This window comes from Lontra canadensis, unplaced genomic scaffold, assembly GCF_010015895.1.
Source record: "Lontra canadensis isolate GAN:19392208 unplaced genomic scaffold, GSC_riverotter_1.0 scaffold8, whole genome shotgun sequence".
NCBI lineage: Eukaryota > Metazoa > Chordata > Mammalia > Carnivora > Mustelidae > Lontra > Lontra canadensis.
In genome coordinates, this window is record NW_022631002.1 from 27,007,656 (window position 1) to 27,024,951 (window position 17,296).

At 40.3% G+C, this 17,296-nt stretch overlaps 1 protein-coding gene across 1 annotated transcript in view; it reads left to right on the top strand.

Annotated features, from left to right (window-relative positions):
- The first annotated feature begins 624 nt into the window (after window positions 1-624).
- The window catches only part of BBS2 (Bardet-Biedl syndrome 2), a 28,750-nt gene continuing 12,078 nt past the window's right edge, over window positions 625-17,296 (top strand). The window contains exons 1-9 of the mRNA XM_032854435.1: window positions 625-811; window positions 5,900-6,127; window positions 9,147-9,272; window positions 9,535-9,597; window positions 10,416-10,493; window positions 13,613-13,717; window positions 13,801-13,887; window positions 16,759-16,894; window positions 17,141-17,280. Coding sequence (XP_032710326.1) covers window positions 695-811; window positions 5,900-6,127; window positions 9,147-9,272; window positions 9,535-9,597; window positions 10,416-10,493; window positions 13,613-13,717; window positions 13,801-13,887; window positions 16,759-16,894; window positions 17,141-17,280 — 1,080 coding nt within the window. The 5' untranslated portion in view covers window positions 625-694. The remainder of the gene's footprint in view (window positions 812-5,899; window positions 6,128-9,146; window positions 9,273-9,534; window positions 9,598-10,415; window positions 10,494-13,612; window positions 13,718-13,800; window positions 13,888-16,758; window positions 16,895-17,140; window positions 17,281-17,296) is intronic.

A 17,296-nucleotide genomic window follows, 5' to 3' on the forward strand; every position in this document is an offset into this window, starting at 1 on the left:
GAACAGTATCTAACACATAGTGTATTTGAATGAATGTCGGGAAGTTTTGTGACTTTTCTATTTTGTATATTTTCATTTAAATAAAAATATATAGGGAATTTTACAAGGGGGGGGCTGGACTACTTAAATATGAGAGTCTAAAGCACGATTTTTATTTATTTGGAAAGGATGGGTATACCTGGCGCAGGTAACTACTGTGGTTTGCCCCCACTAACAACTAAATCAAGAGGGAGAGAAGGCATTCAAGACACCTTTCCTGAACTAAGGTCCTTTGGGAGCGTGGGGTACTTGTGTGTGGAATCCGCAGGCGTGCAGCTTGGTTGTGGTGCCGGGAGAAGTTCCGTGGGTGCAACGACTCAGACACGTTTGTACAGTGAACTGGAATGAGGTAAACTTACAGCAGCGAAGAGAGAAACGACCTACGCCTCAGCTCCGCGCGAGGCCCGACCACACAGCCGTAGACGGACCCGGGAGGAGTCTGCGCAGCCGCAGAAGAGGCGAGATGGGCCTGCGCAGCCGCAGAAAGAGCGGAAGGTCTTAGGGGGCCATCCCGATCCCGCGCTGTTTTGCGCCCGGCTTAAAGCAGCTGGAGACAAGCTACTCCGGTCCCGGAGCCCCGCACCGCCGCGGGTGAGGCCGGCTCCGCAGCGCAAGCCTAGGGCCGCGGGCCCTCTTTCCCTGATCCGCCGCCATCATGCTGCTGCCCGTGTTCACCCTGAAACTGCGCCACAAAATCAGCCCCCGCATGGTGGCCATAGGGCGCTACGACGGGACTCACCCGTGCCTGGCAGCCGCCACCCAAGCGGGCAAGGTAACCGCTCCCACCAAACGGAGTCCGGGTCCCTCGAGTCCCCAGGATCTCCGCCGGCCGCGCCCCTGCGAACCCGCCCTTTATCCTGCGACCCCGCCCCCAGCCACGGTTGCCCGGCAACCGGCCTGCAGTCTCTAGCTCCCGGTCCAGCGCAGAATAATGAAAAATAATGGGGTCTCGCCTGAAGGGCTTTTCCGAGTAGTTAACTTTACTTGTCTACAGGCACTTAGACTCAGAGAGTGTTGGAGCCCCTGTGCAGATAGGGAGCTTAGGGAAGAAAAGTCCCCAGGAGGGAAGGGGTTTTGTCAGGGTTAAAAGCGGTAGCGGAGCCCAGGGCCTCCGCCTGTCACTCGGGAGCTCCTTCCACTATTTTATATTGCCTCTCGAGCCAAACAACTTTACGGAAAAACATACAAAGACCCGAAAATTCAATGATTCAAATTTCACTTGATCTTTATCCATGTACATTTACGTTTTTTCCTATAAGTTATTCACTAAGTACTTGTTGGCTGCTTACTGTGTGCTGGGTGCTGTCCAAGGTGTGGAAGTCACAGAAATGAAATGGCCATTTAACATTCAGGAGACTTACTGAACACCTCCTTTGTGTTAGATGTTGGGGGTTCAGAGATAAAGCTGAAATCCCTGCTTCGCAAAGCTTAAAACCCAGCAGACAAGGCATATCGAGGCACTCTGTACTGATGGAGGCATGACCAAAATACGTGGAATACAGTGACACCAAGCGTAATAGCGTTTAACAGGTACAGAGCTTCATTACACGAATTATCTCGGCATCCTGCTACAGTGCCAAGGGCAGCAGCATAGCACAGGTGTGATCCTAGCTCCAGTACCTACTAATTTCATGACCTTGGGCAAAGTACTTAATAATAGTATCTACCACATAGGGTTGTTAAGAGGACTAAGTAAGTTAATACATGTAAAGCGCTTGGGGTGTGGGAAATGTAGGCATGTAAGTCATTCATTGTTAGTTGTTATTTTGTTGTTGTGACTCCCACTTCACTGACTAGAATAGGGATTCGGAGAGGTTCAAAGTAATGCATGAGGTCCTGCAACTAGAAAGTGGTGGAAATGAAAGGTAAGGCACCTGTTCTTGACCCAGTGTAGATTTAATAAGCTAACATTTCTATAATGTTTTATAGCTTTCAAGACATTTCCACCTATGCTGTATGTTAGATGATATGCCTTAGGATACATAGTAGGAAGTAATGATTCCTTTTCATTAAGTACTGTAATGAAGAAGAATGCCCTGGCATAGGGCCTGGCATGTGATAATGTTAGTTATTGTTAAGAAGTACTGCAAATGTAAAAAAAAAAAAAAAGTCATATTGGTTCCTTGGGTGCATAGCAGCTAAATAAATGGGCTGAAAATGTGCTGTGGATATTGGCTCTGCCCCTTATTTGATAAGGGCTTACTACTACTGAGCACCGTTCTTAGCTGCGTAGTTGCAAGGTTGAAATTGGCAAGTCTCACCCATTTGGAGTTTACGTTTGAAAGGGGGAGCTAGACACCAGGAGGAGAAAAAAATTAAATATTTTATATTTATATATTTTATTTATGTGTTAACAGGTATTTATATTTACATATAAATAACACACAGATAATGTCTCCCTAGGGGAAAAATAGTAAGGGGATGGGAATGATGGAGATCGGAGATCGCTATTTTAGATAGGGTGATTTATAGGCCTCTGATAAGATAACTGTAGATCAGAGATTTGAAGAAAGGGAAGACAGAAGCCCTGAAGGTCTGTGGGGTAGGTGCCTTCCCAGCAGAGGGATCAGCAAGTGCAAAGGCCTTGAGGTGGAAATATGCTTGGTGTGTTCCAGGAACACGAGGCTGTGGGGCTGGGATGGAATGAAGGAAGCAGTGAGGTAGTCAGGGGCCGGGTCATATAGGGCAGGTAGGCTGTGTAAAGACCATTGTTTTTGGGTGGTGGGATTTGATTAATATTTTAAGATAAGGCATAACTCTGGCTGGTACTGCAGCAGAGATGCAGAGAGGTGAGTGTAAATGGAGAAGCAGGAAGGTCAGGCCCAGGTGTCTAGGGAAGCCCTTTCATTAGAATGTGACTGAGAGTGGAAGGCAGGGACACTGGAGTCTAGGTCTGTTTCTGGAGTTAAAAAAAATAGAGAGAGGGGCGCCTGGGTGGCTCAGTGGGTTAAGCCGCTGCCTTCGGCTCAGGTCATGATCTCGGAGTCCTGGGATCGAGCCCCGCATCGGGCTCTCTGCTCAGCAGGGAGCCTGCTTGTGATCTATCAAATAAATAAATAAAATCTTAAAAAAAAATAGAGAGAGGAGAGAAAGAAAGATAAAGTCCTGTGTGACCTGTGTAATTGGATATTTTGTTTAGAACTTTAAACAAGTCTCAAAAGTTATGACCTGATATTTTATATTGAGACTTTTTTTTTTTTATTTTAAAGATTTTTATTTATTTATTTATTTGACAGAGAGAGAGATCACAAGTAGAGAGGCAGGCAGAGAGAGAGAGGGAAGCAGGCTCCCTGCTGAGCAGAGAGCCCGATGCGGGACCCGATCCCAGGACCCTGAGATCACGACCCGAGCCGAAGGCAGCGGCTTAACCCACTGAGCCACCCAGGCGCCCCTATATTGAGACTTTAAAAAAATGGTGACATTTTATGATTCAGATAATACAGGAATATACTCTCTTTTAAAAAATAATTAAGCAACAACAAGACAATAATAACAAACATTCCAGGTAAGGCTAATGCCCTCCTTGACCATTGGAGCCCACATCTCTAGAAACAGGATTTTGTTATTATAAATGGGATTTTGTTGAGAACATGACTCTGCCTTACTGGGTGGGATCTGGTCTCTGAGCCTGAGCAAGGATTTTATTTTTGTTTTGAGCAATATTTTAAAAAGGAGTTTTTTTTGCAAGATGAACATTTTGTTTTCCTCTGGGGACATTTTTTCCTCTCACCATGGGGCTGAGGGGAGCTTTTGAATTTCTGCTGTCAGCAGCATCCCCTCAGCTAGAACAGATGTTCCATGAACTTCAGCCAGTCCTTTGGCTGAAGACATGGGAGTGATCCATTTGCTGTGTGATTGAGCTTGGCTTTTTCCATGCCCGAGAGACAGGTAGGTCTCCTGGAGACTCGGAGAACAGCAGGAGGGGAATTAGGGAGAAGTCTGCTCCTGGGAGTCTTGCTGCTCTTGGCCACAAACTCCAAACTCTTTCTGTTCCAATAGCAGTGAACATGAAGTCCATAAGTGATTTCCGCTCCTGTTCTCCCTCAGCTTGTCTAATTACTGGAAGACTCTGAAAGAATTCTTTTGTTCCGAACTGTTTGTAAAGGAAGTAAGACATGGTGGCTGGAGTGTAGGTTCAGGAACCAGATGCCAGGCATCAGGTCTTAGCCCTATCACTTACCAGTCATCAGACCTTGGGCAACGGCCTTGACCCTTCTGACCTCATCTGTAAACCAGGGCTTGTTGTGAGGATCAATAATGCAGTAACGTTTATAAAAGCCGGTTGTAAGGTATTACACAAATGAGGACATCAACACAATATTCCATAGCTATGTACCTTTTCTGTATATTTCTGATCAATTCCTTTGAAAATTATTTGTTGTTGAGCAGGCTGTCTTGTTTGATAATAATAAAATTAATCTTTGGATTTCTATTGAAGGGATGAAATACATATTTAAATATCAGTTAAAAATTTTTTTTTAAAGATTTTATTTATTTATTTAACAGACAGAGATCACAAGTAGGCAGAGAGGCAGGCAGAGAGGCAGGGGGTGGGGTGGGGGAGGAAGCAGTCTCCCTGCCGAGCAGAGTCCGATATGGGGCTCGATCCCAGGACGCTGGGATCATGACCTGAGCTGAAGGCAGAGGCTTAACCACTGAGCCACCTAGGCGCCCCCAAAAATGAGTGAATTTTAAAACTGGAAGAGGTTTAAGAGATCTCTAGTACAGTGTTTCCTACCCTTTTTTACTTTGCATTTTTTAGACAGGGAGGATTTCCCTAATGAAATTTTAATACTACAGATATGCCACATGGCTGTTTCGTACTGTGTCCTTTTGGATGGCCACAAGCCATTTTAATATCTAACATCCTCTTACCCCACTAAGAGTGACCCTTCTTGGGGTGATTATATCTATGAGAGTTGAAACTGCTAAGTTAGTTAACTTTGGACTAATTATTTAATTCTGTCTTACTATACATACCATGAAACCTTGAAAAAGCTTGACCGCATGACTCAGTTTAAGTTTGTAAAACAGATCTATGGACAACCAGACTTTAAAACTTAAACTAAAACTTAAAGTTTTTTTTTTTTTAAGATTTTATTTATTTATTTGACAGACAGAGATTACAAGTAGGCAGAGAGGCAGGCAGAGAAAGAGGAAGGGAAGCAGGCTCCCCACTGAGGGGCTCGATCCCAGAACCCTGGGATCACAACCTGAGCCAAAGGCAGAGGCTTTAACCCACTGAGCCACCCAGGTGCCCCTGAAACTATCAGCTTTAACCCTTAAAATAGCCAGTTGTTTTTTTTTTTTATTTATTTAAGTAATCTCTATACCCAATATGGGGCTTGAATTTAAAACCCCAAGAACAAGAGTCACATGCTCTTTCAAATGAGCCAGCCAGGCACCCCTGAAACCAATTTTAAGCGTTAGGAAGTGAATGTATTAGGTGCTTGGATGACAGATGCTACAGGAAGTATGTTATGTGATCATCTTAGTGTGAAGCAATCACATTGTATCTGGTAGCACTTCCCGAAGGTTGACCAGGAGGGGGCTATTAATACCCTGGGTCTCTTAGAACATGTATGTTAATTTTACTTTTTTGGTATCTCAAACTTTTTTTTTTTTTTTTTTTTTTTTTAGAGATTTTACTCATTTATCTGACAGACAGAGATCGCAAGTAGGCAGAGAGGCAGGCAGAGAGAGGGGGAAGCAGGCTCCCCGCTGAGCAGAAAGCCATGTGGGGCATGATCCCAGGACCCCGGGACCACGACCCGAGCCAAAGGCAGACACTTCAACCCACTGAGCCACCCAGGTGCCCCTTTTTTGGTATCTTAAAGGAATGTAATTGTTTCTGTTTTAGGTTTTTATTCACAATCCTCATACCAGGAGCCAGCATTTCAGTGCCTCCAGGGTCTTCCAGAGCCCCCTGGAATCTGATGTTTCACTTCTCAACATTAACCAGGCAGTCAGCTGTCTGACTGCAGGAGCACTGAACCCAGAACTTGGGTATGATGCTCTTTTAGTGGGGACACAGACTAATCTTCTGGCTTATGATGTCTACAATAATTCAGACTTGTTCTACAGAGAGGTAAGTATACCCCTTCACAACTATAACATTCCCATTACTCATGAATGGCCATTGGTATGTTACGCTTGAAAGAGATGAGACGGTGAGAGATGGTATTTTGGTTTGCGTACTGTATGGCTCTTGTAATGTAAAGAACTCAGAGATTTTTCCATTTCCATCTGCATTCTGCCTGACACTTCCTTGTTTCCTCATGGTTGGTAACCACGGTTACCACTCCAGCTTGTCCCCTGTGAGGCACATCTGTGCTACTATTGTCTATCTGTGCTACTACATCTATTGTCAAGATGTAGTGAGAGCTCAGCCAGGAGTCAGGAAGTCAGTGATCAGACCTCCTGGTAGCTTTGCATTTAAGTTTAGTATAGTAGTTTATAGGAAAAGCACGTACTGTGCTCTGCCATCTACAGGCTACTGCAGCTTTTTACCCAAGTTATTCATTTTTATTGTGGAAAAGATAGGGAAGCAAAAAAAAGAACTTATAATTCTCCATCTAGAAATAATACAACTCTTAAACTGATTTTACTAAGTGAAATTTTTTATAAAACAGGATCATACTATATACATGTAGCCTTTTTCTCTACAACTTATGTTAACATATATTAAGATATAATTCACGTGCCATACAATTCACCCACTTAAAAGATACAATCCAGTTGTTTTGTAAAGAAAAAGTACACCTTTTCTTGTGCTTAGTTCCCACTTATTTGACTTCTTTTATAAAGTGTCTAATAAATAAGTCTTTTGCCTGTTTTTTTATTGATACTTTGAGTGTATTATTAATTTGTAGATGTTCTTTGGGTATATTGAATACAAATTCATATATATATGTATGCATATATCAACATTTACAATATGTACAGCAAATAACAATATATATAACAAATATCTTCTCCCAGTACGTGGCTCATTCCAATAAGTAGGTGTCTTTTGATGAGCAAAAGTTTCTGGTTTTGTTGGAAGTCTAGCTGTTTGGTTTTTTTCTTTAATAGTGTTCTTTCCATCCTGAGAAGTCTTTGTCTATTTCAAGATCACAAAGATATTCCTTGTGTATTTTTGTAGAAGACTGAAATTGAGTGTAGGATGTGTATATGTACATATAGGAAGAGAGAGAGATTGCATGGTTTATTTTAAGGAATTGGCTCACCCAGTTGTGGAAGCTGGCAAGTCCAAAATTTGCAGATTAGGCATCATCCAAGGAAGAGATGATGTTGAAACTGGAGTCCAAGGACAGTCTGGTGGCAGAATCCTTCCTCCAGGGAGGTCAGTCTTTTTTTCTATTAAAGCCTTCAACTGATTGGGTGCAGCCCACCCATATTGTCGAGGGCAATCTGCTTTGCTCAGAGTCTGCTGATTTAAATGTTAATCTCATTAAAAAGATACCTTCATAGAAACTCCTAGAATAATACTTGATTCAATATCTGGGTACCATGGTCTAGCCAAGTTGACACATAATTAATGGCGTTAAGACCTCTGCAACTGCTGAGGTAAAGGCCTTTTTTACTCTGGTTTCTCTTCAGATTGCATAAAGGCCTTTTTAATTTTTTTATTTTTATTTTTAAAGATTTTACTTATTTATTTGAGAGAGACAATGAGAGAGAGCATGAGAAGGGAGAAGGTCAGAGGCAGAAGCAGACTCCTCGTGGAGCTGGGAGCCTGATGTGGGACTTGATCCTGGGACTGTGGGATTATGACCTGAGCTGAAGGCAGTTGATTAACCAACTGAGCCACCCAGGCACCCCATAAACGCCTTTTTAAAATGAGATTTTTGATAAGTATTGCTAAATTGCTCTCTACAGAGACTATTACCCACCTTCCCCACAGAATATGAGAGTGCCTGTTTTATCACACCCCGGCCAACAGTGGATAATATTTTTTTTTTAAGATTTTATTTATTCATTTGACAGACAGAGATCACAGGTAGGTAGAGAGGCAGGCAGAGAGAGAGAGAGGGGAGGAAGCAGGTTCCCCACCGAGCAGAGAGCCCGATGTGGGGCTCAATCCCAGGATCCCGAGACCATGACCCGAGCCAAAGGCAGAGGCTTTAACCCACTGAGCCACCCAGGTACCCCAACAGTGGATAATATTATTTTTCATCTTTCAAATCTGAAAATTAAAAATGATACATTGTGAGAATGAAGATTTTCATGTTCATTGGTGATACATATTTCTTGTGAATTTCCTGTTCTTTTTTTGGCTCGGGTATTTATCCTTTTCTTATTTATTTGCTTTCTATTACCTCTTTTATTTTATTAACAAAAAAATTAGTTGTCTTAGATATTATAGGCATTTTTCCAGTTTATTGTTTACCTTTTTATCTTTTGATTGGCCATTTAGCAGTTTTAATTTCTAATGAATTTTTCTCTCCTTTATGGCCAATCTTTTTTTTTAGTAGTTTTCCTATATGCAGATTATATAAATAAGGACTATTTTCATGTATAATAAACAATTTGTATTTCCAAAGATATCTTTGAATTTTTAAAAAATAAATTAAATTATGCTTATATGCTTTATTCAAGAAGTCTAGAACATACATTAATTCTAGACGGTGGGGATGTAGGTATTTTATTATTCTTTGTACTTCTCAGCAACTTTACAATTAAAAAGAGTAGTAGCAAGAGAACTAGGTAATAAGTATTAAAAAGATTTCCATCCAACATGGTTGGATGTAAGTAAAAGCTTGGGTGTTTTAAAGGCATAAGTTTGATTCTGTCAAGCATTTGGCCTCTAGAACAGTTCTAGAGAGCCTCAGATTCTGTAGCAGTTTATTGGTGGCAGATTAGTATGAGAGGCCAGCAGCCCGAGTCGATCCTGGATCTCTGCTCATCCTTGTAGAAGCGCACATAAGCCACAGTGACTGTCCTCAGTGCGCAGCCCTGTCCTGCTTCTCAGGAGACTGTGTGGCTTCTCACAAATGATGACAGAGAGATTTGAGTATCCAAATAAAAATAAGGATATACGTTACTTCCTCTGTGCCTGTGCATCACTGAATCTGAGATTTTTATGTCTTTTTTGTCCTCCTCAGGTTGCAGATGGGGCCAATGCAATTGTGGTGGGAACATTGGGAGACATTTCCCCCCCTCTTGCCATTATTGGTGGAAATTGTGCTCTGCAGGGTTTTGATCATGAAGGAAATGATCTCTTTTGGACGGTATGAAGAACAAAACATTCTCTTAATCTTCTTAAACATTTTTACTTTTAATGCTCTTTATGCTTTGTTTGTTTTTTACCATTGACTATAATGAATAAGAAAAATGAAATAGAATCTTATTTATAATTCTGTACATTAAAAAAAGATTTGTAATTTGAATAATACCCATTGGTGGTTTGTATAATCCTCTTTCATCTAGCTAATGTATTTGGAGTAAATGAAAAAAAGATGGCATATTAATGAGCTTTGGTTTTATTTTCAGGTTACTGGAGATAATGTTCATTCCTTGGCCTTATGTGACTTTGACGGTGATGGTAAGAAAGAGGTATGTGGAGGAGGAGATACTTATCTTGTGTGTTCAGCTGAATAATTTTCCCATGACAATGACATTAGTGTTAAGAGAAGCTTTAGCTTCTCTTGGTTGATTTTGGTGCTCTCTTGCCTAAATGACAAGCTAACTGGCCTCATTTATCTTTCTCCTCTTTTGAACAATACATCACTTATGTTCATCTAATACAAAGATCAAGGCCATGATGTTTCAAAGACACAGGACAGGGAGAGGGGGCAGAACAGTTGATGCAACCACAGCCATATTCACAATCTTACAACTCACTTCTGATGCTTTGAGACCATATTAGTAAGTAGTTTTCAGTTGTGGCTAACATTTTCATGAATCTAAAAGTTTGAGAGAAATGGGCTCTTAGCCTTTGAAATTATTCTGATGGTTCCTCTAGGAGTCAGTTTCTTGAGCGGCCCCCCAAGTGTTGTGTCAGGCATTGACTTACCTGTCTCTTGTCCGGGGCTACTGGTCTCTGGCATTTGAAACAGGGCTTCTGTCTGCAGGCAGAGAAGGGCACGGAGCCAGGGCGTGTTTCAGCTTCTTGGTGGAAGGACATGTTCTGGCACAATGTGCATCCCGATGTGCAGATAAAATCTGTAGTGGCCACTTTTTCTTCACTAACGTCTGAACCCGGGGACTTTCCCAATGGGAGAACCTTCCCGAGTACCAGATTCTCAGGAGATTGAAGCTCTGAGGTAGCAGTAGCAGTATATAAAGTGTCGTGCAGTTTTTTTGTTTTATTTATGGAAATTCTGCTGTGTTCACTTGTTGCACGAACTATGCATGATTCTTTTCCCTTTCAGCTTCTCGTTGGGTCAGAGGATTTTGATATCCGAGTTTTTAAAGAAGATGAGATTGTGGCAGAAATGACAGAAACAGAGGTAAGGAGTGTCACATCAGAGTCGTGGTAACCTTGGGCAAGACTGATCAGCACCATGAAATGTCACATCAGATGAGAGTTCTGGGACCTCTTTCTACAATCCAGACAGTTTTGGGGTAAAAACTGTGGGGGTTAAACAGAATTGCACATTACAGAGCAGGATGCACTTAAAAATCCTGTATCAAGATACATTCTGAGAGTCGGGAGGAGGTGTTGGGAATAGGGGAAAAAAGATATATTTTGAACAGACTGATTAAATAGAGAAAAATTGTGGAGTACATAAAGGCCTTTCTTTTAATGAGTTAATGCATATTGATAATAATAATAACACTAATAATGGTAACCATTTATGGGGCACCTAATAGATGCCAGATACTGTTCTAAGTGCTTTACATAAACTAACTCATTTAATCCTACAACAGCCCTATTAGGAAGATATTATTATTATTCCTCTTTACTGATGAGGAAACTGGTGTTAAGTTTCTTTCTTTTTTTAAAAAAATATTTTATTTATTCATTTATTTGAGAGAGACAGAGAGAAAAGAGGGAGGGAGAAGCAGACTCCCTGGTGAGCTGGGAGCCTGACGTGGGGCTCAATCCCAGGACCATAACCTGGGATCATGACCGGGGCTGAAGGCAGACGCTTAACTGACTGAGCCACCCAGATGCCTCTGGTGTTGTTTCTTTGTTAAATTACACACACACACACATACACACACACACACACAAAATAAAAAATAAAAAATAAATTACTCACACACCATCATGGCTATGAAGTTGTGTGGTCAGGATTTGAACTTTTCCTTGTCGCCTCCTCTTCATATGTATTAAATAGATTAAATGAAGTACCCAAACAAGATTTTTATAACTTTTCTTCTTCATTCAAATTAAGTACTTCTTGGGCACATTTCTGATGGTGAACTTTAAATCAGATGTTAGAGAACTTAGCTGATTTCTCCGTGATTGGAATTACTCATATAGTAGAACCTAAATGAAGTTCAAGCTTTATTTTCCTACAGATTGCCCTTATGCATTGTAGTTTTGGCATTCTTAGGATATGTATTTGCTGCTGGTTCTCCAGGATTGGGCAAAATGGAAACAGAAAACTGAATTAGGATATTCTGAAGGAAGAAAGGTGAAGAGGATAAAGGACCAGTGGCTCGTGAACATTCTAAAAGGGCAGCAAACACAGCAGAAGGGAGTCTGAGCCCTCAGAATGCTGGGATCCTGCAAAGTGTAGTCAGGTGGCGTCCGAGAGTCTGGATCAGAAATCTTGAGGGCACTGGCCTCAGAACCCGTCCTAGCCACTTGTCGTTGCTTCTTGCCACTTACAGAAGCTGTCTAGCAGTCAGGCTGCTGTCTAGCAGTCAGGCTTCTGTTCCACTAACTACAAAAAAAGACCAAAAAGCAAAACTTGCATATTGATATACAAAGTGTTACCCTTGATTTAGCTAATTTACCTTTATCCCATAGCGAGGATCATAGATTTTTACTTAGTTCTACTGTGCTTTTTATACAGTCACATTTATATATTTTTATATATTTTATACATTTTTACTTAGTTCTACTATGCTTTTTATACATTTTATACATTTATATACAATTATAAAATATACATTTTATAATTGTAAACTGATAGTTGTAGGTAGAGAAAATTAATGGCCCTAATGAAGGCTGAGGGGTTCTGTTTAAGTGTCTGTGCTTAACATGATTTTTTTTGGAGAGTGTCCTTAGCTTTCATTAGGTTTTTAAAGGGGTTTGCTACTTCCTCCTTCCTCTTCAAAAAAACACCAGCTTGCTTATCACCGGTCTGTAGGTGCTGTGTCCTGCATTATCGTTTTTCTTTCATTCAAATTAGTAGTAAATCTTTTCCAGTTTGGTCGGAATTATTCAGGTTTTGTTGGATTTCTGTTTATTGTCAATACTAGATGTGAGGAGGCTGCATTCTTTGAAACATCTTTTTCTTAAATCCTAGAAAAGGACAGGAGACCATGAAATAGAGGTAGAGACTTTAGCTGACTGTTGGTCCTCTGGTCCCTGGTCCAACAAAAGAGAGAAACTAGTTAATTAGAGAACTAATTAATGAAGGACTAAGGGACCTACAGAATTTGGGGCTAAGTTTATGAAAATCTGAACTTTACAAAATTGTTCACTTCAGGGCCATTTTCCTCTCATTTTGGTTTGATTTTGCTCCTAGCTCAAATGTCATTTTGCAGATCAGCAAAATTTTAATTCATTTGGCAGTTGAACAGTACTGACTATTGCCAAAAGAATGCCTTGAGCTAAATAATTCTGGAATCCTACACAGCACTTTGCATTCAGAGTTAAGTGAAGTGGGTGGTTTTGTAGAAAAGCTGTAGGTGTAGAGGAAATTATATAACTATTCTCTGCTTTATACAATTTATTTCTTAATATCTCTTGTATTCATGTCAGAATTAGAAAGTAGATCTGCAGGAACATAGATATCATTAAGCTCTGGTCTTAACTTTAAATAAAGAATAATTTTGTTCAGTATCTAAAATTTCATCCTCTTAAAGGTGTTAAATCCTCATACAGTCCTATAAATATTTCTGTATGGTATACACATTTTGTATATTGTTACATACACAAGTCCATGTGCTTAGGTTTGTACTTTTCAAAGAATTATGTTTCCTTCTAAAAAACATCTTTCATCTCTAGCAAGCAATAAATTATGTCATAGAAAGGAAGCATGTAGATAAAAGATTCAGTTCTGGGTTTTACAGGTCTTTGAAATTTAGACTGTAGGATATTAAAACATTTTTGAATTAGTATTTTATAACAGTGTCTGTTGTACATTTTCTGTTTCTTATACTCACTTTATTTCATCCTTAAACACTCAATTTTTTTTTTAATAATTTGCCACGTTGCAAATTGCCACGTAAGTTTGATCTCAAACAGCAAACTTTGTGAGTTTATTTAATTCTGATTACCCAACTCTTGAAATAGATGACATGGATCATAGAGAAGAGGAGTACATTCCCCTTGAACAGATTTAAGTCTGATTTTAACACACACTTGGTAGAAAGGCTTGCAATTTTATAAAGCCATACTTTGCATCAAATTGAGCTTAATGGGAAGATGTTGTGTTATTTCTTGCAGATAATCACCTCTCTTTGCCCTATGTATGGCAGTCGATTTGGTTATGCCCTTTCCAATGGCACAGTTGGAGTTTATGACAAAACAGCTCGATACTGGAGAATTAAAGTTAGTATAATTCAGCCTTCATTATTCAGGGATTTTATACTTATTGAAAGACTTCTGGACTAATTATTGAAATTCTTTTTTAGTCTAAAAATCATGCCATGAGCATTCATGCTTTCGACCTTAATTCTGATGGAGTGTGTGAACTGATAACTGGTTGGTCCAATGGGAAGGTAAGTTCAAATACAGAGTTCAGGTGTGATTCAGAGGACTAGTTGTTTGAGATACACTGGATGCATGACTCAGAACCAGTAACATGAGAATATAAACTTGTCTTCCTTGGCTGTGCTTTCAAAGTTAACTTCATCATCTTCGCACCTTGTTTTCTTCCTGCTGTAGTGTCAGCACTATGAGTGAGTGAGTGTCCTTTTGATTTTAAGAGCCCAGTTTGAGAGAAATCTTTGGGAAGATCTTTCTAAATCTCTTCCTTGAAGGAATGAGAATCAATTTAATCAGGTTGATCGTAGGCGTAGGAGTGTAAAAAAAGGAATTTTAATAAGCAAATAATGAACTGTTTGTGCAGCTCTTCTCTAGTAAGTCTTTAAGACTGACTGAAAACTTAGAGTTAATGGGAAGAATCATGTTATCATATTGTTTTCCCAGCTATAAAATTCAAAATAAAATCTTTTTGCTCTCTTTCTTTTTTTAAGTTCAAATCAGAATTTTCTGCAGACTTCTGGCAAGTGAAGATTGTCTTGTTAGAAGCTGCCTAAGCAGCTGCTAGGTCTCCATGGGTACCATTTGCCCTGGCTTTCTTGTGTGACAGTGCTGGGTTGCCTGAAGGAGATTAGCTAATTCCTGCCTTTTTTTTTTTTTTTTTTCCTTTGCTTTTGACCAGTACCTTGTAACCTTCCTTTGGTGTTGTGTGAAGAACAGCTTCTATAGAACTGTTGTGTTGGTTCCTGTTTCTTTACCTGGTTTTGTCTTTGGCATGGGCATTAAAAATGATAAGAGAAGACTGGGGTGCCAGGATGGCTCAGTTGGTTAAGCATCTGACTCTTGATTTCAGCTCAGGTCTTCATCTCAGGGTCATGGGATCGAGCCCCCTGTCCAGGTTCTGTGCTCAGTGAGGAGTCTGCTTGAGATTCTCTCGCTCCCTCTCCTCTGCCTCTCCCACTGTGTGCATAGTCTCTTTCTCTCTCAAATAAATAAATCTTAAAAAAAAAAAGATTAAAAAATTCTAAAGGAAGACTGTGTTCCTTAGTAAGAAATGTGAGAATTATAAAATGGACCATATTCTGGGGGAATATAAATTATAAATGCAAATTATTGTGATTGAGTCAAGAATTAGAAACCACTAGACTTGAGAAGTTATTAAAAGTTACCTTAAAAAAAAAGTTACCTTCAAATATGACTCTGGACCTAGATGTTTTTAGGGTTAAATGCTTTCAAAATTTTAAGAAATATCTATTATATAATCTGTTCCAGAACATAAAAAAAGATAAGAAAATTCACACAGTTCATTATATAAGTAGAAAACCTGATATCTACACTTAACAGAAATAGCATACAAAAGGGAAATACACAGATCCAGCATGTGAATACAGGTGCAGAAACACTAAATGAGTGCAAGCAACTGATGAACTTTGCCCTTAGTAGGTCATTTGTTGAGTTGGAGGGCCATTCTCTGCTCCAGGGCAAAAGCTCCATGTTGGATAAGGCAAAGAGCAGAATATCGAGAGAAATATTAATTTTTAGGCTTGTTTCTTAGTAAATGAACTCTCTTATTTGTAAAATATTATGTAAATGCAGAAGTAAGTTCAGTCTGAGTTAAAGGGTGATTATTTTTAAGTCATCGCTACACTCAACCTGGGGCTCGAACTCGGGACTGTGAGGTCAAGAGTTGCATGCTCCACCGGGGAGCCAGCCACACGCCCCGAGAGTTATGTTAATGTGCTAAGGGCTTTCATAAATACAAGCCCTGCATTACTTTACAAACTTTAACATGGATAATTATCAGGCTTACATGTTGTTGTTATGAAGAGCATGGATACTTAGAATGTGACATTCTCCAGACAGGAGGTAGGAACTAGTAGTAGGCTATGAACTAAGTGACTTTATTTTTGTTGTTGTTGTGAAGTTTTGCCCAGAAGGATGTTCATGAACAGACAAAAAAGGGTGAATGGCACTGGCTATTGAAATGATTGCTCTACCCTTTTCTGTAGCTACCCTTTTATTGATGACACTTGTTCTTGCTTGAAAAAAAAGTCATCATTTTAAGTGGTGATCCTTCATTGTTGTTTTTCAGGTGCATTTATTTCTGATCATTTATTTGCCTTTCTTGGGAAGAGAAGACTCAGTGAGGATGGGAGGGCTCTTTGGGTATCTTAATAGTTTTTACATGGAAGAGACTCTTAAACAGGGTTATCATAAAAGGTTATGTGATGGAAGGGTGAACTAGCTTGGTGTTTGGTGTTTTTCAAACTTTAGGTGTAAATATACTTTGTGTGCACATATGATAAAGATAACATTTTTGTATAGAACTCACATTTCCTGTTTATGTCTATGTGGCAGGCTCTATTGTAAGTGCTTTAATGTGTTAATTTCTTTAGGCCTCATTCCAACCCTGTGGAGTGTTGGTATAGTTATTTTCCTCAGGTTCTTGTTCTTGACCTCCAGATGACGAGACCAAGCACGGAGTGGATAAGAGACTTTCCCAAGATCCCATAGATAGTAAGGGGAAGAGCTGGAATCTGAACCCAGCCTACGGCCTTACCACCCTAAACATGCCTGATGTCGTCTGGAATCTGAACCCAGACAGCTTGGACCTGCCCTGTTCTCTGTATAGGAACCGGCAACCCATTTCTCCAAATGACATTATGTAAAGGCCAGTATGTAAAACAGCTTTTATTTAAAAAGAAGGAAGTACAACCGGTTGTGGCCCTTCATGGTCCCGTTAGCCCCAGGGGTCATAGGTATCTCCTGAGAAGCCAGGAGGATCCATGGTCAGACTAGCTGACCTTTAAAGCTGCTTTTGACCTTAAAATTTTGTGTGTGTGTTTTTAAAAAACAAGCTACTTTTCAAGTTCTTATTTTATTTTTAGGTTGATGCTCGAAGTGACCGAACTGGGGAGGTCGTCTTTAAAGACAACTTTTCTTCTGCAATTGCTGGTGTGCTGGAGGGGGATTACCGGATGGACGGTCACACACAGCTCATCTGCTGTGCCGTGGACGGGGAAGGTAAATTGGGATGGCAGAAATCCTTGAAAAGTCAGATTTTCAGTTTGATCGGGCCAGAAAACCAGGCAGTTCCACTATAAAGTGTTTGTATGGCTATCCTCTCATCCTAATACAGTCACCTTGTTGTCGGGGGATGAGAACTTAGGGATTTGGCTTTTAAGCACTGACAGTTGATGGATTTAAAAGTAGAGCTGGCTATGCTGGGTTTTTTTTCCAATGTGGTGAGGGACTTCTCTTTTTGTTCAGTCCGGGGCTACCTGCCAGGCACAGCGGAGATGAGAGGGAACCTCATGGACACCAGTGTAGAGCAGGACCTGATCCGAGAGCTGAGCCAGAAAAAACAGAATCTGTTGCTGGAACTCCGCAACTATGAGGAAAACGCCAAGGTAGGTCCTCATGGAA